The sequence below is a fragment of the Gobio gobio genome (assembly GCF_949357685.1).
Source record: "Gobio gobio genome assembly, chromosome: 25".
NCBI classification, from domain to species: domain Eukaryota; kingdom Metazoa; phylum Chordata; class Actinopteri; order Cypriniformes; family Gobionidae; genus Gobio; species Gobio gobio.
In genome coordinates this window covers 17,949,510-17,971,211 of record NC_137121.1, presented here as the reverse complement: position 1 = coordinate 17,971,211, position 21,702 = coordinate 17,949,510, and the positions used below count along the sequence as shown (strand labels likewise).

At 38.4% G+C, this 21,702-nt stretch overlaps 2 protein-coding genes across 3 annotated transcripts; both read left to right on the top strand.

Moving 5' to 3' along the window:
• Positions 1 to 1,284: 1,284 nt before the first annotated feature.
• zpd (zona pellucida glycoprotein d) lies at positions 1,285 to 5,999 on the top strand. The gene is made up of 9 exons (XM_079809904.1): positions 1,285 to 1,514; positions 1,598 to 1,646; positions 1,723 to 1,827; positions 2,786 to 2,994; positions 3,072 to 3,229; positions 3,303 to 3,545; positions 5,077 to 5,260; positions 5,337 to 5,445; positions 5,541 to 5,999. Exons 1-9 carry the CDS (start codon positions 1,491 to 1,493, stop codon positions 5,651 to 5,653), a joined length of 1,194 nt encoding a protein of 397 aa, XP_079666030.1. The 5' UTR covers positions 1,285 to 1,490; the 3' UTR covers positions 5,654 to 5,999.
• A 105-nt stretch (positions 6,000 to 6,104) lies between these two features.
• mmp15a (matrix metallopeptidase 15a) lies at positions 6,105 to 19,304 on the top strand. 2 transcript variants are annotated; one of them, XM_079809902.1, is made up of 11 exons: positions 6,105 to 6,431; positions 6,509 to 6,686; positions 8,064 to 8,212; positions 8,834 to 8,956; positions 9,050 to 9,354; positions 9,551 to 9,712; positions 12,363 to 12,622; positions 12,793 to 12,931; positions 14,519 to 14,666; positions 16,716 to 16,831; positions 17,172 to 19,304. In XM_079809902.1, exons 2-11 carry the CDS (start codon positions 6,570 to 6,572, stop codon positions 17,612 to 17,614), a joined length of 1,962 nt encoding a protein of 653 aa, XP_079666028.1. In that variant the 5' UTR covers positions 6,105 to 6,431; positions 6,509 to 6,569; the 3' UTR covers positions 17,615 to 19,304. The 2 variants fall into 2 exon arrangements, with proteins under 2 accessions (XP_079666028.1, XP_079666029.1); XM_079809903.1 differs by having other exon boundaries at positions 6,125 to 6,431; positions 6,518 to 6,686.
• Positions 19,305 to 21,702: the final 2,398 nt, after the last annotated feature.

Here is a 21,702-nt window from a genome sequence, read left to right as displayed (position 1 = left end):
ACAGAGAAGTTGTTGTCCTGGTGAAACCTCAAAACAAATGGTATCTCTGAAAAGCCCTAAATGTCGCTTACAGGACATCCAGACTTAAAACCGTGACGTGGTGTCAGAGAAATTCACAAAAATAATGTCCTTGTATGAGAACAGTGGCACCCAGGAGGTTAATGTAGATGGTCTGGTTACTAAGGCTGAATCCAAAATCGCCCCCTAAACCTTCAATCACTTTTCCCTACTTTAGTCCACTAATACAGTTCACTTGAAGGAGTGAATGAAAACAAGTGACCGAATTCGGACAGCTGCTGTGTGCACATTGGCTGTACACTCGTTTTTGGGGTGCATTTTGGGATGGAATGAGTGCACTCAATAACGTCCACTATGGTCTCGGACACCACTACAAATGGCTGTCCCTTCAAATAGTGCCCTATTTAAGGGTATAGGGGGCGATTTCTGATTCAGCCTAGGTGTGTTCGCCTTGAAGCGGCGCTGCGCATGTGTATGATGTATAAATTATTGTGAGAGCGAAGGGGACACAAATAATACAGCCAAAATTGTATTTGTAAGTAGGCTATAGCGTTTTGGTGCACTGAAAAAAATATCTTAAGTCCATTTTTAGATTCTCTGTCATTTTATCTGGCCAACAACAACACAAAGCAATAGATGTTTAAATATTATAATTATCATAGGTTCACTACACGGTAATATATAGTTATTAAATTATCTTGCTGCTTCCACATATTACTGAGCAAAACCCAAAACAGCGGTAAATCAACAATATTAGCCTAATATCAGGCATATCGCCGCTGGTGACTTACAGCAATAATCGGTAAAAAATATCAGACTTTTTTTGTCATTGCTAATTTATTAATAACTCAGCATCGTCTTTATTAAAGAGAAAACAATCACTTCATCCGATGTTTAAAGTAAATAAAACAGACTGGTCTACTAGAGTTCCACAACTTCTGAACTTACAGTAGCCTACCACTTGTAGGTGAGGAGCGTGCTGGACCAAACCACTGTGAGGCAAGAGGGGGGGGACTCAAAATACAACGCATAACTTAAAACTTAAAAGCATTTTTTGCCCCGTTTGAGTTTTTATTGTTTTACTACTTACACAGTTATTCTAAGTATATATCAATATATTATTTACAATACACAATGTGGTTTTTAATTATATTTTTAAGGGGGGACAACACTCAGATAGGGGGTCCTGACCCCCCCGACAATTACGCCAATGGTGCTCCCTAATCACTCTCGCGGTTCTTTGATGTCATACAACGATTGGTCCTCGCAGCGCCGCTTGTATTCAGTCAGCAGGTGTCACTCATCAAATTAATTTAGGCCTTTGTCTCTGAAGTATTTAATCCATGTTTACTTCAGTAAAAATCTATTGATGTATAGCCTAGACAAGATATCAGGCTACTTATATTGAAATTGCTATTTTCTAAAACTATCAAAGAAAATAACTCTAAATAAAGAAAGATTTTGCGACACAAATGGCACGCTATCAGAAATTAAAGGTGAGAACGGTATTTTATTTTGGGTGAAATACAATATCAGTGTTTAAGTGAAAGATTTTAACATGTAATCTTTTCTCTTAAAGGTGTTTCTGCATCTTGCAGCCTTACTTTGTGCTATTGGGAATGTTTCTGGTAAGGTATTGTGATGGAAATGGTGTCATCTCAGTGAAGTGTATTTATTAAAGCATTTTATTTTTTTTTCATACAGGTGAATGTGAGGTATCACACTGTTCTGACCCGCCCACCTGTTCTATGTTGCGGAGGCAAACTTGTAAATGTGCAGTTGGGTACTTCGGAGATCTCTGTGAACAGGGTAAAGGACAGTCAGTCAGCCTTGCTGAAAGAGGCTGCTTAAACTATTTGATTTGCTTAGCTGGCTTGAACTCATCTTCCAGCCTTGTGTTTAACTGGTTGACGAGCTGGATTCGCAAAAAGCTTAAGAGAATTTTTTCCTTAAATTAAGAAATTGCTAATGTTAATTTGAATAATCCTAAAAGAAATATTAAACCTTGTGCGTTTTGAAATATTTCCTATAATATTGAGATAGTAAGTATAACATGACTGGCTCTACCTTGTAGGTTATCCTAACAATAAAGGCACTAAGTAAGATTTTTGGATTAAAATATCCCAAAACCACTAGAACAATGTTATATATTTTGTTGACTTGTGTGCTTGCATTATCCCAAATGTTTCCAAGAATGTTTAAATCCAGAGAAATAAGCAATTTTAACCAGGACATGGACCGTGTTTGTTCGTCGCCTATCAGTGACATCAGACCCGTGTTACCCTCGATTTCCACCTCGAAGACACTTTAATATATTTTGTTTTATTAGACCGGTTGGCAACTGTTTGGATGCATTCATGGACCGAAAACTAATCCTTGTTATATAGCTCCCATTTTCTTGATTTGAGAACCATGTTTTACCATGCTTAATATCGATCTAGCTTACTGCAGTGTGCAACAAGTGTCTCATAGTCTAAGAATTTTATTCTTAAGAATGTTTTTTGAATCTGGCTCGGAGGCCGGTTGAATAAACTGCTTGGTCTAGTGACAAGTAAGTCATCCAATTTTTTTTTTTTTTCTAGACTGCTCATAACTTGTTTTAAATCTGTTTGCATAATGTAGATTGGTCTAATTTGAATCCAGAAAGATTAAGACCGTGTTTACGCAACTGGTCTCTTTACCAACTAAGTACCAGCTAATAAGCCAGCTGTTTTCTTTGTCATGTTGTTGGTCAATTTTAATCTGAATCAAATCATTCATTTTCAAGTCGCAACAATGAATGTGACGTGTGGCAGAGACTTCATTTCCATCTTGGTGGCCGAAGAGTTCTTCAAGTACCACAGTGTAGGAGTAGAATCAGTTCATTTGAATAACGCCAGCTGCCGTGCACATAGAGAGGAGATCTCTGGATCGGCCTATTTCACAGTGCACACACCAATGGACCAGTACACTGCCTGTGGAGGTAAACCTCTGGAGGTAAAGAACCATTCTTTTTCTCATTTAAAAAATCTTTTATCTATTAAATATTCCTAAATGGCATCTACTCTTAACAGAAGAACATAACGCACGTTATTTACTCCTTAACACTGATGTCTGACCCAACTGTCTACGGAAACATTGTGAGAGATCCGGTTGTGCAGATTGAGTACAAGTGCATCTATCCGTACATCCGCAGACTTAGCCTGGAGTTTCCAATCCTCTCGTTCTCTAGGTAATGATCTGATGTTAAATTGATATTGTTAAAGAATGTGTATTCCACCAATTTGTGTTTTTGTGTTTTCAAGTGAACGAATGTTCAAGGTGGATGAAGTGGATGCCACGGTGGAAATGAGTTTGTTCAAAGATCACACATACACCGAGGCTTTCACCAGCCCACCTACTATTAAACTCGGGGATAAAATCTACGTGCAGATCCATGTGCCGGAGCCGGAAGACTTCTTCCATCTGAAAGTCAATGAGTGTTGGGCTACGCAGACTCCTCAAGCTAATGATAAGTCGGGCTTTACCCACACACTACTGGCAAACGGGTGAGCTAGTATTCGGAATCGTCTCTAATTAGCATCAACCAACAGACTCTCGTGGCAGTTCGTTACTTTATTTATTGTATCTACTTTGTTTTGGCGAGTTGGTAAGGTGTGACCACATGTAACATTTTGTGGGCAAATCCATTTGTCTATTATGAACAGTGTAGCAACGCATGAAGCACCACTTAATGTGTGTTACAGTGACATTTCAGTAACATTTAAATGGTGGGGAGGGGGTCTATTGTCAATAGTGAAGTAATGCATGAAACGCTGAAGTCCCTTTCAAATCAAGCAGCTTTCTGTCCAACTTGGAACACAGGCGAGATCACAATTTTTGTACACGCATGAAACTCCAGATCATGCACATTTCTATTTAAATTACTTGATATTGCATGAGACCTTTTGCTGATCAGTGAAACGTGTGACTGGACCATTCCTCAAAGGTCACTTCAAGTAGTTTTATATTGTGTAAACGGCAAATTTGTTTAATCTTCATCCTGTAACAAACCCTTCAGTTTCTTAAACTTCTAGTAAACTTAAATTTAAAATAACTTTCCAATACCTGCAATGCAGCTCGAATAATATCAAAATATCTAAATGGCCTTGGCTCTCTATGGAGCAAATTAGCTGTTCTGCTGGGTCCTAAAGTCAGTAACTTCAGTTTTTCTCTTCAGTATGCATTGATATTATAAAATAATTTTTTGGTTAAGTTTGAGCGTTTTTAGGGTTTTCAGTGTATAAAGATTCCATTAATTCCTAAGGGGGTCAATTTGACCCGTGAGGGAAGGATTCGTTACTTTTTTTTCTTACAACAACGTACTCCTCGAATCCAGTCGTATTATTATTTATTTTTTTGTGTGTATTCGTGGTTGAAGTGTGACAAGTCCTGAGGTCTTGGACCACTCAAACATTATTATTATTATTATTTATTTTTTTTTTTTAATAAATGAGTTTCGGAAGGTAGAATCCAATGCTAAATCTGTAAAGGTAAATGTTTCGTCTTGTCCCTCATGCAAAAAAAACCCTGCAAAAACTGGTAAATGTGACCGTACTCTAATTCATTTGAATTTTTTTTTTTTTTGTACAAGTTGCATTATACTAGTGATGGTTGGGTTTAGGGGTCCGGTTTGGAGTGGACCTTCATGGAGAGCCGTCTCCCTGCAGAGCCATGGAGTGTGAAATCCAGCTCCCCCTGTCTGGATGTAATTGGGTCCAACCACACCCTAACGGCCTAACCCTACATATAACTATCCTTTCCCCCCATTAGGTCCACAGAGGTAGAGCTGGACTAGGTCAAGCTCAACCCATGACTTCCAGAGAGGTGGAGCTGGATGTCATTTGGCTCTGCAGTGAGCATCACTTGCCTTCATGCTTGCTTTTCTAATAATTGTTTCCATTTGAATCGCATTGTATGATTCTCTACAAAATCGCCTCCATAAGTTGTTTTCTCATGAGATTAAGTTGCAATATCTTCCAAATAAATATTTCACCCTTCAGAATATGCCTTAACTTTTTCCTATTTGTCTTTTTTAAGGTGCATAAATGACAAAACAACTTCATTTGGAAATAGTACGCCGCACCCTGCAGGAAGAAACGGTGAGGGGTCGACTGTCCGTTACTCGTTTGATATGTTTCAGTTTGTTCACGAGCCCTACAGTTTCTACCTGCACTGCACTGTGCATCTCTGCACACCTGAGGATGGACGGTCTTGCATTCCTGTAAGCGTTTTCTTAACCTGCTAGATTTTGGACAATCACATTTTTCCATTTTTAACCTGACCTGATTTATTTTTAGGAATGTAAAAGTATAACCAAAAGAGCGGTTGTTGTGGATGAGGAGGCTCAAGGCCTACTGTCTTATGGACCAATCAAACAAGAGCTACCAGATACCAGCCCAAAGATGAGTGCGTATATTATATGGCATTTAATATAAAGATACCAATGCTTTTTAAAAAAAAAAAAAAATCATGTTTGAACTGAATGGATTGTCTCATTTCAGATCTCCTCGCATTGGCGCTTCCATTGGGAGTCATTTGGACTCTGGGCATCTTCCTTCTCATCCTTATGGGCATCACTAAAGCTGGATTCAGACGACACCGGACAAATACCTAAATAAAACATTTTCAACCAAACGCACAGTGGTTTGTGTCGGATATGAAAGCTACCTTAAGTGCACAAGCTATAACTTAGATGTTAGCCCTGAGTGAACGCTCAACGATGGGCCATTAAACATATGCTCTGTCAAGAGAATTTTGTTTTTGAATTAAAATAAGCTTGAATGTGACTTCCGGAGAGAGGCATATTGATCAATCAGGGCTGCGATTATTGTTTTCTTGCGTTTAAACCCAACTTTATATGTACAGTACTGAATATGAACAACAGGTGGCAGTGAGAACTAAAATTTGAATAAATTTGCTTACTTTTTTCGATCTGTAAATAAACCGATTTCAGTACAGTTCCCTTCATCTGGATTTTCTTTTTAAATGTATGGATTGTTTATTATAAAACCAAGAATGGCGTGCGTAATATCACAAAGGTAAACCGAGAAAGTGGGCTGGGAATCGGGTGCGGCTGCGTGCTTGCAGATCAGCAAAAGATCCTGGTGAGAGCTCATGCTCATATTTGGTGTCCTGCAAAAAAAAAATTGAGGATCACTCCGAGGACGCGCCGCCTGGTCCTCGACATTCCTAGATGGGTTTATCCAGGCGGCACTTGCATCAACATAGGCAATGCAAATATCAACAAGTAGTCTTTTATTCAATATTTAATGGGTAGCTGCTGCTCGTGCTAATGTTGTAGTTTACAAGCGTGCCGCGCCGCTCAAGTGGAGACCTTGAACTGTTTGCACGAGGGAGAGCTTGACGGGAGAAGAGAAACCTGCACTAAGTTGGTGGGTTTGTAGTCTGAGAAGAACAATGACCGTGTTTTGGTGGTAAAAGGCTACAATATCTCAGGTTTCCATTTAAGTGGTTCCAGGGTGTGGGAGAAGGTTGTGTTAATTTCTCATTGCTGTCCCGGGAGTGGAGAGATGTCAGCCCGCAGGAGTAGACCGCATCGGTCGGTGAGACCCATTAGTATGATGTTCATCCTTTTGTTTGTCAACATTCCCGAAACGGCTGCAGACGGGGACGCTTTCAACGCAGAGGTTTGTAGACTCCTCGTTTTGAGTGTACAAAAACACAGTAAACTGTGTGTGGCCTTTTATATTTGTTCATGCGGAGTTGTGAAATTCTCAATCTGCTTGGCTACATTTTGTTTTTGTCGCTCAGATTTGTAAAATGAGTTTTGAGTTCTGTTTAGGGGGGAAAACATCACATTTAATTAAACTTTACAGATAGAGAGAGTGCTGTGTTTTTTTATTTATTTTTACGACATTTACTCTTTTCAATCAGTTCTTTAATATTAGGTTTATTTAGATAAATATGGCACCATTCACAGATTAACTATTTATTGTATTTAGATAATTAACTCTTTAAGTAGTCATTCACTGTAAAGTGAGCAATTTACAATTAGACAAAGATGAAAATATATTTATGGTCATCGATAAGTTCAACTTTGAATAAATATGATACCGGATAAATAACTAATTATCATTAATAAAAATATATTTGGATATTGCCTTTTGTGTCATTGTATATTGATCTATTTTTGCATCAGAAACATCAATAAAATGGTTCCACATTGGTTATTGGACACATAACTGATACAAAAAAGCAGTATCTGTCATAAAATAAGTAATGTAAGTGTGTTTCTCTTTACAATTAGATCTTAATTAAGCTTTATTTATTCATTTTTAAACTCAACCGCTGCAGAAAAAAGGTGTAAAAAACACTGGGGCAGAACCCTTAAAATGACATCTTTGTACCTTTATTACTCCTAAAAGGTTTATTTTAGTAGTACAAATACCTACCTTAAGGTACTCTAATGAACCTTTTTTGTGGTAAAAAAAAAAAAAAGGTACAAACATGTCCTTTTAAGGGTACTGTCCCAGTGACATGTAGTTGTACCCCTAAAGATACAATTTTGACACCTTTTTCTCTGTGTAGGGTTTCATTGGTTTACATGTAAATATGGGACTGTATCACAGAAACATCCTAACTCAGAATCATATCCTCTCTGTTTACTAACCATGGTCATTTCAAAGTCAAGAATTAAGATAGGAAGTTTCTGTAATACAACCCCTGGTGAACATCTCCAAATGTGTAATATGGTGTTTACATCTGTCCTCACTCATAGCCTGACCATGTGGCAGGAGTCTTAACTGTGGATATATTTAGATTATTAATATTCAGTGCTTAACCAAACATTCAAAACTTGTCTCGTACCTCCATAACATTTCCCGTTGGATTCTAATGGATAGTTGCGTAATATAAAGCATCTTGTCTATTATTGTCTTCCTGATTGGTGCTTTATTTTTCCTTTCTATTGTGTAATCCCATCCTCACAACACTACTTGGTAGTAGTTGTTTCAAGACATTGTCCACTCTTCTCCAACATTTTCTGTGTCTGTTGTTCCTTAAAGTCATGGCTGAGGATGTATGGCTACCTGTCCCAGGCTAGCAGACAGATGTCCACCATGCAGTCAGCCCAAATCCTTTCTAGCGCCATCAAGGATATGCAGCTCTTCTATGGCCTGGAGGTTACCGGACACATGGACTTGGCCACTCTGAAGTATGATTTCCTCTTATTCAACTGCCCATGAAACAACAACAAGAGCTCAGTCTGTTTTAATTGCATGGAGTGGATGTAGATGATCCAGAACACTTATTAATGTTACTTATTACTAATTATTAATAAAATGAGTATCTTTAACAACAATAAAAGTTGTATTATTATTCAAATATTTTATTTTAACATATTTATTTAGATGTATTGTTGTTAATATTGTTAAAGAATAATATTTATACCAGTGTTGATTTTCTTTCTTAATTAAGAAATTAATGGAAATAAAGCTGAAATTAAATTAAATTAAATATGAATGTTAGATGAAAAACCTAAATAAAAATAACTGAAATAAAGTAAGTTTAAGTTATAAATTATACTAAAATAACAGTTGTATACTCATTTTAAAATAATAGAGGTAATGATTTTAAATAAGTTTGAAGTAAATTTTAAAATTAGTATAAAGTATTAATACTAGTAATAATAATGATATTAGCAACAACAGCAATTATTCTATATAAATATATATATTTAAATTAAATATACAATTATTTGGAAAATATATATATATAACTTATAATGTTAAAGTGTGTGTGTATATATATTTTTATTTATTACATTTTTTTCCAGAGCCATGAAAAGACCTCGCTGTGGAGTGCCTGATCGTTTTGAGGAGTCAACGGAGCAAGGTGCTCGGCGTAAACGGTACGCGCTTACTGGCCACAAGTGGGATCAGGTCAAGCTGACATACAGGTGAATGAAACATCAACACAAAAACAAACTTTTTTCAACTTACATTGATCAAGTTTATGATGACCAGAAAAATGTCTTTATTTCCTGCTCAAGTATTCAGAACCACTCACCCAAAGTTGGCCAGGAGCTGACCCATGAGGCTATTCGTAAAGCCTTTAAGGTTTGGGAGAACGTAACGCCTCTGCGGTTCGAGGAGGTCCCATATCATGAGATAAAGAATGGCAGTGAGGGGCCTGACATAATACTACTGTTTGCCTCTGGGTATCATGGCGATATGTCTCTCTTTGATGGGGAAGGAGGGTCTCTGGCACATGCTTTTTTCCCTGGTCCCGGAATGGGAGGAGACACACATTTCGACATGGACGAGCCATGGACCTTGAACCAACGGGAGGGCTCAGGTGCGAACAATTTTCTGCAGTCATTTTCCTACTTCCAAGTAAATTCACTTTTTTCAGTGTATATTAGCTAAGCATTTACTTTCTCATAGAACCTTTAGATGTTAGCTGCATTTAAATGTCTTAAAATCTTCACCAACAGATTTGACCCTTTGTTTTTTCTTAGTTTATGGTTTATTGTTTTTGTTTGTGGTTGTAGGTGTTGACTTGTTTCTAGTGGCGGTTCACGAGTTGGGTCACGCATTGGGGTTGGAGCACTCCAACGACCCTTCCGCCATCATGGCGCCTTTCTACCAGTGGATGGACACAGAAAGCTTCTCATTGGCTGAAGATGATATAAATGGCATTCACCAGATCTATGGTAAGCTCTAATATACTTCCTGTTTCAGTTAACTTATCTTACTATCCATTATAGTTAGTTCAGTTTGATCTATGATATGAATTCACATTCATTTGTCTGTGTGATACAGATTTTACACAACAGTTTAATAAACAAGAGGTTAATATTGAGTTACATACATTTGAGACTTAATATTGGCAGTTACTTTGTCTCTTATTCCGCCAACAAATTTAGTTCCAAACAAAGCAACGTCAGAACTGTTGTGTGTCTACGAGTAACACGCAGTGGTGGTACGTTGTTCCTAAACAAGTGAATTATTCAATTTACTCAAAAAGACAGTTTTAAAAACACAGACAGCAGCAGGAATATTAGGCTGTTGTCACTTTAAGACAATCCAGCATACTGATACTGTTGCACATGCCTTGTTTTTCTTGACTGTTTACGTTCGCTTAAGACATAACCGACTATGTTTACTAGGATACTAGCCAAGGCAGGCATGTTGACATAATTTTGTGTGAAATTGTCCGTTCAAGTGCAAGAAGACGTGAAAGACAAATCAATTTAGTATTCGCTTGCTCTCAGACGTGGCTTCCTGGGTGAGTGCTTCCTGCAAATGATCATCATGATGTGGCACTGGCCCGATCGGGACAGTGAAAATTCTGTCGACTCTTGCCCATCGAGCAGTCCTTATTGTCGAGCCCTGCATTTATATCTAGTCTCAGTTCATGTGTACACCTCTATCTTTCTCTCAAGTTGAGTTCGCCAAGTGACGGTTTATAAAGCTCAGCAGGCAATGAAATTATATCAGCGCTAAACTTGCCTCTAACTGAATCACAGATGAGTGAAATCCTACAATTTACATTAAGTAGCCATTGGCTAGGGGTGTAACGGTACACAAAACTGACGGTTCGGTACGTACCTCGGTTTTGAAGTCACGGTTTGGTACAGCAGTTTTAAAAAATGGCTTTTTATTTATTTTCAGTGGTTTACTGAAAAAATTGTCTCTTTCGTTAAATGAATTAAATTATAACTAAAAGTTTCTTAAAGATAATGCTGTAAACTATATAGGGAGCCCTTACTTGCATATTATTACTATAATATTAAAGGTTAACAACAGAGCCCAAACTATGAGCCTATATTCAGCTGAAATTCATGTTTAGATATAGGATAATCAACACTCAAATAACACATTGTGTGCAAACATGTAAACTTCACATAAGGCAGTTTTTGCATTAACTCCTAAATCTAATTATAAAATTATGTTTTTTCTTCAATTCGTTGTTGAAATATAATCTTAATGACTGTCCTTTTCATGACAGATTTATCTAAACATAGCATTAAATAAACAAGACACCACTAACAGGTTAAGTAGAATTTTTTTATATATATATATATATATATATATATATATATATATATATATATATATATATATATATAGGCTAATATAGTGCATATATTTAGTGAAAGAGTTGATTTCTCTTGTGAATTAACAACTGTGGACACTGAATGACTTCTGACTCAGAGGTAAATGATGCTGCGTGACATTGTTTACAAGCTGTTTGACGTCTTTCCGCGATTGAAACACTGATTGAGCGATTACACGACATATAATACATTTCAGTAAGTGTTATCCTCAACATACCTTAAGATATTAATTCATGTTTATTCTTCTGGAAGAGATGATCGATCGCGTTCCCTCGCGCGCACCGCGGCCGCTTGAATTGACGTGCCTATACAGTGATCAGTCGTCACATTATAGAGGCATTTATTGTTTGAATTTCGTGATAAAATGGGCTGAATACTTAATATGTGGGAGCTAGGATTGAAGTGTGTGCCGCGCTTAAAACAAGCCAACTGTTAACTGTTAAAGATTGCTTTCGGAACCGTTTGGTACACACGTACACCGAACCGAAAGCCCTGTACCGAAACAGTTTGGTACGAATACGTGTACCGCTACACCCCTACCACTGGCTAATAAAAGACACTTTTTAGTCACTAAGCATGAAATTTGGTCATATATGCGAGTGATTTACTCGCATTGTAGAGGGTTGATTGATTTGGTTAACTGAATGATTCAATGATTTACTCATGAAGAAAGTCACTTGTTTTGTTCAGTGTTTCTGAATGAATCGTTTGAGTGAAGATTCAGTGTCGTTTGTCTGGTGGAACAGTGAAACCTGCAGAAAGTGCCACCAACACAGACAAGCAACTGGGAATGATACACGTGGAACGCCACATTAATTTTCAGTGAGAGTTGTTGATTCAATTCAATCGCTCTCATCATGAACGTCCTTTATTCAAAAGTCCAGATGACACTTTTGCAGTGAAAAATGTGAATCTGATGCAACTGTGAGTTCTCACATGTAGATTTCTTTAAGCTTTGCCACATTTCTAATATAGTTGTTATCCACATTCTGCTGTTTTATGAGCTTGAGACTTCAGTTCAGTTGCATTGGGTTCTGCACCAACGAATCTTTCAGTGTACTGTATGTGTCTTTGTTTGAGTCTGTTTTCTCCATTTGAAAGCCTTCCACTGCAGGCTGAATGAGCCTCATGGGCCTTCTGGTGCTAGATGGAAAAGCGTGACGCGTTCTGTGTCTATTCAGTTTGTGTGGAAAAGAAGATGATTAGCTAAGTGTGAAAATTCATTATGGTTTGGTATTTACAGGCCCTCCAGAGATTGTCATCACTCAAGCAACTCCCACCACAACCCTGTTTACAACCACTGCCGAGCCGGAGCCCACCACTACAGTTGCCCAACCGAAAACTACCAGACCCTCGCTACAGCCCACCAAGCCCTGGGTACCTCCGGTCAACCCCACCAGGAGACCCCAGCCCACAGCACGCTCGGATCAGGATGCACCTGACATCTGCGAGGGGAACTTTGACACAGTCACCATGCTGAGAGGGGAGATGTTTGTGTTCAAGGTTAGAAAGAGCAACTGCATAAAAACATTGTATATCTTTTGTTTGTTTGTAATAATAATTTGGATCAGGTGTCTGCAAGAAGTCGGTTGAACTTTTCCAACAAAGCATAAATCTCCACACATCTTTCTGTTGAGTGTTATGATTATATGAATGCTGTTTTTCTTTATCAGGGACGTTGGTTCTGGAGGGTTAGAAGGAACCGGGTTTTGGATAATTACCCAATGCCGATCTCCTTCTTCTGGATGGGGCTTCCAGAGGACATAGACGCTGCCTATGAACGGCATGATGGGAAATTTGTATTCTTTAAAGGTCTGAGTCATAAATTAAATATTGAACTTAATTTTAGTGAGGTTTATTGTTTAAAAAACAGTAAAAATCAAACCAATGGTGTATTATTTGTTATTATTTCAAAATAATATGTATTATTATCATTAGAAAACAAGTCCCACTATCTTATGTAGTTTTGCTTCTCAAATATGTATATTTTTAAAGGGTTAGTTCACCCAAAAATGAAAATTCTGTCATTAATTACTTACCCTCATGTCGTACGACACCCGTAAGACCTCCGTTCATCTTCAGAACACAAATGAAGATATTTTAGTTGAAATCTGATGGCTCTGAAAGGCCTCCATTGGCACAATGCACGGTACACTCTCAAGACCCTTAAAAGGTACTAAAGATGTCGTTACAAAGTCCATCTCACTACAGTGGTTCTACAATAACTTTATGGAGTGATGAGAATAGTTTTTGTGTGCAAAAAAACCCTAAATAACGACTTATATACTGATGACAATTTCAAAACACGGCATCATGAAGCTTCGAAGCGTTATGAATCAGTGAGTCGATTCAGCAGTTTGGATCGCCAAATGTCAGCAGTTTGGCGGTTTGACACGCGATCCGAATCATGATTCGACTCACTGATTCATAACGCTTCGAAGCTTCATGATGCCGTGTTTTGAAATCGTCATCACTATGTAAGTCGTTATTTAGGGGTTTTTTGCGCACAAAAACTATTGTCGCCGATTCATAAAGTTATTTTAGAACCACTGTAGTGAGATGGACTTTGTAACGACGTCTTTAGTACCTTTTAAGGGTCTTGAGAGTGAACCGTACATTGTGCCAATGGATTGCAATGATGGCAATGAGCCATCAGATTTCAACTAAAATATCTTCATTTGTGTTCTGAAGATGAACGGAGGTCTTACGGGTGTCGAACGACATGAGGGTAAGTAATTAATAACAGAATTTTCATTTTTGGGTGAACTAACCCTTTAAGGAAATTTACAGACTGAAAAAAAATGGAAAACAAGACTAAAATGCTAATGAGGTGTTTTTTTTCCCCAGTGAAGCTGCAAATTATGATCCAAAAAGCAGAGAATGTGCATCTTGTTTGTATGAGAACTATGACTTCTTTAAAAATGACAACACCAAAATCATTAAATATTTCCTAGATATCAATCCTCTTCTCCTTTAAACATCTGTTCTTGCTGTAACAGCATCTTGAAGTCAAATTATGTCACTTGTAAAACACTCGGAGAGGAGAGAAGGAAAGTCTGGCAGCTTCACAGGACTTTGTGTGCATTGCGTCAGCTTCAACTCCAGATGCTGACTGCTCTGTTTTCATTCTGAGAGAAGAAACCTGGAGACGTTGCAGTAGGAAATGTGTAGTGGAAAAAGCCACAGTTATTGTCTTGTTTTTATGGAGATTGTGCAACTTTATCTGTGCATTTGTTTGAAGGGAAATTTGCTTTCATGCAACACAAAACATCTTTTGTGCAATCTCACTAGTTTAATAGAGAGCTCTGTGATATCATCTCTCAGCCATGCAACCCCTCCCTTTCCCTCTAATGTGGCTTTTTGTCCATCCCCTCTTTGTGTTTTGTATCACTCCCGCAGGAAGTAAATACTGGCTTTTCAGAGAAGCAGACGTGGAACCTGGATACCCTCAGGACTTGTTTCGTTATGGTCAAGGCATGCCTGACAGAGTGGACACGGCAGTGTGGTGGGAACCATCTGGCTATACGTACTTCTTCAGAGGAGACAGGTAAACATGCTGGGGCCCTTGTGGAAAAGGCCAGATGTGTCAAGAAGTTGGGAGTTAGCCATCAATAGAACAACAGAATATTTAATTTGAACTTGCTAAAAACTGTTAATGTATAATTTTAATATGAATTAGCATAGCTTAAAGACAGGAATTAAAGAAAGAATAGCATAAATTAAATTACAGCAAATAAACCTATGAAATATACATTATCTATATACACGGATCAGGCATAACATTATGAATGTTATTGTGTTGGTCCACCTTTTGCTGCCAAAACAGCCCTGACCCGTCGAGGCATGGACTCCACTAGACCCCTGAAGGTATGCTGTGGTATCTGGCACCGAGATATTAGCAGCAGATCCTTTAAGTCCTGTAAGTGAGCAATTTGAGCTACAGTAGCTTGTCTGTTTGATCGGACCACACGGGGGAGCCTTCGCTCCCCACGTGCATCAATGGGCCTTGGCCGCCCATGACCCTGTCCCCGGTTCACCACTGTTCCACCACTTTTAATAGATACTGACCACTGCAGACCGGGAACACCCCACAAGAGCTGCAGTTTTGGAGATGCTATGTCCCAGTCGTCTAGCAATCACAAGTTGGCCCTTGTCCAACTCGCTCAAATCCTTATGCTTGCCCATTTTTCCTGCTTCTAACACGTCAACTTTGAGGACAAAATGTTCACCTGCTGCCTAATATATCCCACCCATTTACACGTGCCGTGATGATGGTCATAATGTTATGCCTGTAATATATATATATATTTAAAGGGGTCATAAATTGAGAAATCAATTTTCCCTTGAGCTTTTGATATATAAAAGGTCATGGTATTATAATATCCTCTAAGTTTTAGAGCTGAAAACTTCCTTGTTAGTCAAAGAAAAGCTTTTAATGACAGCTGGCTCAGCAAACGATCGATCTGCGAATGTGCTTACCTGTGACGTCAGAGTTTAGTGAAACGCTGCCTTAACCGAAGAAGACGAACGCCTAATTCTGTAGCCCCGCCCACCGATTCGTGCCTGGCATGTTAGATAAATAACACAGGCCTACGTGGAGCTAAACCGGATCGAACTTCCAAGCAATAAAGCTTATAGCATGTTTCAAACATTAAAAAATGTATGGTTGAACTTTATTTTTAACAAAGTTCCAGCTCACGTGAGGAAGACATTGCATTTGTTAGCTTCATTTCACCGGATTCGTTTGTAAACAAGAGACTGGATTTGCAGACAGGATGAGATTAAAAAACAATGCTGTGACTTCTGGATCTGACAGGAATGATGCAACACAATTATGTGAGTAGAATTTGTGATGGTGTTGCTTCGTTACATTTGATATCTACTGATTATTTATAATATAACTAAACATAACTTCCACGCTGTCACAGGCTGGAGTTTCCTTTGTATTTGAGGTGTTGTTGGTGATCAGACTCGGAACATGTATGGGGCAGGGCTCGCACTATTTTAAATAGTGAAATACGCGCGCGTTTCTCCACATTGGGAATTTTCAAAACAATTCCTCACATGTAAGCGAGCCGAAGCTCATTATTATATGCAAAACTCAATCCAATCATAGCAGTGGGCATTTACTTCAATGTCTTCAATGCGGCATGCCCATAAAAATAGAGCGTTTTAAGAGCTAGGCTCAAAACTAGGGTAGAAAATAGATTATTACTTATTCATTATGATGTTTTTGAATGTGAAAAAACATGCAAACGTCATAAGTTGACTCTAGACAACAGTATACATTTAAAAAAAAGGGGAAAAAAAGCCAGTTCATGACCCCTTTAATACATTTGAGCTTTTTCCATTATGATGATTATTATTAACAATAATACCACAATGCAAAACTTGGAAAAGTAAGCTTGATTTTCTGTAAGCAAAATATACATTTCTAGTTTCTTTCTTTTGATTATGGAATGAAATATGATCTGGACAGACAATGCACCATAAAATTTGTCCTTATGACTTACATTTTTTTTTATTAGTAGAGCATAGAGATAGAATTCAAAAAGAGAAGTTCACTTTTTTTTCTCATTATTGCTTTCTCTTCAAGATATTGGCGGTTTAGTGAAGAATCCCGTGCAATGGATAAAGATTACCCCAAACCAGTGAGTGTGTGGGGTTCCATTCCTGGCTCCCCAAAAGGGGCCTTCCTCAGCGATGATGGAGGTGAGTCAGGCTAGGGGGACGGCTGCCCGAGTAAATGTCACAGCTGAATGCAAGAAAAAAGAGAGACAAGTCCATTAATCCAAAACTGAGAGGGAAAATGTGACCTCATTGCTGAAAAACTGGGGCGCAATAAGAACTTTGACTTGAAAATGTTCTGCTCTCACTTCTAATTTCACGGCGTTGTACATCATTTTATAGCTGTGGAATTCGGAGCCTGCCAATGATTGGCTAGAATATCGTTTGATCAAACATTTGGTGATGATGACATGGAATTTTATGTCATTTTAGTCGCTAGTGTATTTATTCACACTAATTCACATTTGAACTCTTTTCCATACAGCCTACACTTACTTCTACAAAGACACCAAGTACTGGAGGTTCGATAACAAGCGAATGAAGGTTGACGCTGGATACCCGAGATCAATTTTAAACGATTTCATGGGATGCCGGGTGCACTTTGATGTGGAAACGGATGTAAATCCCGACCACCGATCGCCGGAGACAACCGACAACAACAAAGACCCTGACAACAACAAAAATGGTAATGAAGAAGATACCGAGGACAGAAATGATGGCAAAGAGGGCGAGGAAAAGGAAGTAGATGTTATTCTAAGAGTGAATGAGACCGATGAGCACATCATGACCCTCATCTTGGTGACTGTGCCTCTGGTTCTGGTGCTGTGCATTCTGGGAGTGATATACATCATTATTACCACAGTCCAGAGGAAAGAGACGCCCAAAGTGTTAGTTCACTGCAAAAGGTCCCTACAGCAGTGGGTCTGACAGAGTTCCCACACTTTCGCTACCCAATAGCCAAATATTTCTGCACATAGATTTTCTAAGAGACACACACCTTGTCATTCGATTGCTCGTGGTGCTCATCCAATCGAAAACCCTGTTCCCAACATAGAATTTGCACTTTTGATAGTATTTTGATTGTTTTGTGGTCATTTTACGGTTGTGTGTGATGTTGCAAGTGAGTCGTCCGTCTGCGAGGTTTCTGTTTTCCTGTTGAGCCTGAACTGTTCGGTTGTACACTGTGGGAAACAAGGATGTATGAAAACAAGCGCAGATCAGCACATTTCTTTCACATCCTCTGCTAACCAGCCTCAATAATGGAGGAAACCGCAAACTCTGTGTCGAGGTCTTGCAGAATGTGCAGGGTTAAAAGAAAAGTCAGGCTTAATAAATCGTCTCACGCACATTTAGCAGGGTTTATAGTCTCTTCCCTGTGGAGCCTGGCTTGCATTACACAGATGTTGCTGATTTTGGACTTTATGGAGAGTAAAAGAGGGGGGATGGGGGCTTGTAGCCTGCCAGCATTTCCTCTGCCTGAGTTCCACTGAGCGTGCCAAAGACGAGGAGGAGGAGGGGGAATAGATTCAAGGCGTGGCTGTACCGTCATTGTGACCTACATTAGCGCGCCCCTACTTCTTTTTCCCCCCTCAAAGTTTGTCTTCCAGTGGGACTTTCCTTTGTTTTCCCCGCCGCACTTCCAGCCTCCCCAGTTGTGAAGTTTTGTCTTTGAGAGGCAATTCTGCCCTCGGATTGTGTCCCATGTGTGCCTTTCAAGGCTGAATCTGTGCCTTAATAGTGCAGACCATCACCACTGTGTTGGAAATGTCTCTTTTTTTACTGACCGCCGCAGGCTTTTCGTAATAGCGTTTTGAGTGAAAAGCACGAATGCTTTTCTTTGTTCACGTGGCCTTCTGTGTTTTAAACCTGTGTCATTTTTGTATTTTTTTTTGTTAATATGAATGTCTTTGTGCTTTTTGTAGTGCCAAATGAAAAACTCCCTTGATTATTAACTTGATGTTTTATTTGATTTATTTTTAATTTGCATTGTTTTATATTAACAGTTGAGTAAATCATGCAGGGCATGTATTGCTTTTGTTCACAGATATTATCTGGTATATAGCTTGCTCACAATAAAATGGAGTATACAGCTGTAAGTTTTTTAACTTCCTCTACTGATTTTGTACTTCCTTTGTTTTGGTTTGAGTACAATAGCACTTTTAAATTGAATAGCGTGCTTTTTTTTATTCTAAGCATATTGGTTACATATTGGTATTGTTGTGTCAGTATTATTTTCCTGCTATTGTGCTGAAGGTGCCACGTGTAGCTGTCCACCAATTTAAACCATTTTAGAAAAAAAACTACAAATTAGGCTGACATATTTGACATAAATTGCTTTCAGTTAAGTTTTAGTCAGGAACTAGACTTTGTCTGGGAAACTGGGCAAAAGTATTTAAAATTACATATACTAAATAACCCTAACTATAGATTGTGTAATTATTATTATTACTTGTTATTTTTAGCTTAAATTTCGCAAGCTAACTAGTGAGGATAGCAGTTTAGCATTCTGGTAGCTAATTAGCCTGCTAGCTTAACAGTTACCCTTTGCAAATGTTCAATTATAGATGTTTATATTATGCATTTTTGTTTGATCGGACATTAAAATGGCTACCAAAGCAACCCCTTGAGTGAACTATCTTAGCATACCTCTAACCAATTAGTCTGCTAGCTTAGCCTTTACCCTTCGTAAATGTTCAATTATGCATTTTTTATAAGTATTATACTACTTTGTTTGATCAGGCGTTAAAAAACGCTATCTTAGCTACCTTTTCAGTGAACTAGCTTAGCATACCGCAAACCAATTAGTTTGCTAACTTAGCCTATATACAATAGATGTCTCAAATGTTCAATTATACATTTTTATAAGAATTATATTATTTTGCATGTTTAAAAACAGCTACCCCATTTAGCTACCTTTTCAGTGAACTAGCTTAGCATTTGGTTAACCAATTAGTCTGCTAGCTTAGCGTGTACCTTTCACAAACATTCAAGTATGCATCTTTATATGTATTACTTTTTTGTTTGATCAAGCATTACAAACAGCTACTCTAGCTACCCTTCAAGTGAACTAGCTTATCGTACCGTTGGCCAATTAGTCTACTAGCTTAGCCTCTGTAAATGTTCAATTATACATTTACTTTTTTGTTTGATCAGGCATTACAAAGGGCTACCCTCAAGGGTTGTAGGTGGACTTAAAGGGATAGTTCACCCAAAATTGAAAATTAGCCCATAATTTACTCACCCTCAAGTCATCCTGTATATCAAATTCTTCTTTCAGACGAATAAAAACGGAGTTATATTACAAAAGTCCAGGCTAATCCAAGCATTAGAATTTGATTCATAGTTGCTCTGTTTTTGAAGTCCATAAAAAGTGCATCTGTCCGTCAAATAACTGCTCCACGCGGCTCCAGGGTGTTAATAAGGCCTTCTGAAGCGAATCGACGCGTTTGTTTAAGAAAAATATTCATATTTAAAACTTTATCAAGTAAACTTTCGGCCCACCGCCTTCCGTGGAAAAGTGTTGAATTTTGAAAGTGAAACTCAAGATGCATACCTGGTCACGTTAGTCTTTCGATCGGCAGGGGAACTTTCAACAATTTTTCCATAAATTGAACAGGGAAGGTGGTCGGCAGAAAGTTTACTTGACAAAGTTTTAAATATGTATATTTTTCTTACACAAACACATTGATTCGCTTCAGAAGGCCAACTATGAGAGCAACTATGAATCCAATTCTAATGCTTGGATTAGCCTGGACTTTTGTAATCTAACTGAAAGAAGAATGTCATATACACCTTGGATGACTTGAGGGTGAGTAAATTATGGGCTAATTTTAATTTTGGGGTGAACTGTCCCTTTAATGATTGGATTGAATTTTTAATGATGACACCATCAATCATGAAAAGATGCTTGTTAGAGCCTGATGGTGTAGTTACGACATCTACCAGCAGGGGCTAACTGGATCCCTGGTTGAGGCTGCAGCATTTTTGGTTCTTTTTTCTTGATGTTACCTATCAAATGAGGCAAATGCACCACAATATCCCCACAATAAGCTCAGATATTTAGTATTTTCCTCTATCTATGGGTATCTTAATCTTTCTCATAATTTACTTTAAAGACCATTAAACCAGACCAAACAAGCTACGCCCTTCATTTGTCATTTTAATTTCCGAAACAAACTCACGGGACCCCTAGCTTCACTCTGTTCACCAGTATCCTGTTAGAGGATTATATCTCCCTTTAACTCTCTTCTACATTTCCTCCAATCACATTTGAGGACACGGTGGTGACACTGGCCCGGTGGTGCTGATAAGAGATATGCTTTAGGGGCTTACCTGAGATCAGTTTATGGTTTGCTTGAAAACGGCTGTGGTTTGTGTTTGCAAGGCAATAGCCCGCCCTTGATCAGTTGCATTGGCCCTTCATTGGTTCAGAGCTTATCCTGTCTTTATCTCATTATTGGATCTGCTGTCGTTTAGCTGCTCAGACCCGGCATAGTCATGGCATTGACTTCCGAAAGCAACAAGTTAGATGCGCTCACGCTCAAAAGTCAAAGAATCACAGTAAACTGTGTTACTTGTGTTGCACTTGATGGACCAAGAATAGTTCAGGTGCAGCTAACAAAATTAGTATGTAGCATGAAATAGTTGTTTGGATGCTACGTTCTGCTCATTTCTTTCGCTGTCAGCTCTGATTAGTTAATTACATGAAACCCAAATCTTACCAATTGGGTGTGAGAACGTGTTTTCTCTTTGTCATACTTTTATCTGTACCTTAGCTACGGGGTTAATCTCAGAGAGGGGAACTGATGACGCAGGCCCGTGTTAGCCCTCATACTGACACAGAGATAATTAACTATTTTACATGAAGCTCCATCTAAATCATGTAGTTTACTTGGATCCACTAAATAAACTTTTGATATCGGCCGATGATACACATTTAGGGTTTAATGTTTTTCCATTTTTGAACTGTGGCAATAAGCATAATCACATGGAAGCCAATCAGAACACCCTAGCAA

Coding starts and splice junctions, on each gene's coding strand:
- zpd (XM_079809904.1), top strand. CDS start 1,491: ATGGCACGCTATCAGAAATTAAAG. Junction 1,647..1,722: donor TGCTATTGGGAATGTTTCTG/GTAAGGTATTGT, acceptor TTTTTCATACAG/GTGAATGTGAGGTATCACAC. Junction 5,261..5,336: donor ATGGACGGTCTTGCATTCCT/GTAAGCGTTTTC, acceptor ATTTATTTTTAG/GAATGTAAAAGTATAACCAA.
- mmp15a (XM_079809902.1), top strand. CDS start 6,570: ATGTCAGCCCGCAGGAGTAGACCGCATCGGTCGGTGAGACCCATTAGT. Junction 8,957..9,049: donor CAGGTCAAGCTGACATACAG/GTGAATGAAACA, acceptor TTCCTGCTCAAG/TATTCAGAACCACTCACCCA. Junction 9,355..9,550: donor GAACCAACGGGAGGGCTCAG/GTGCGAACAATT, acceptor TTGTGGTTGTAG/GTGTTGACTTGTTTCTAGTG.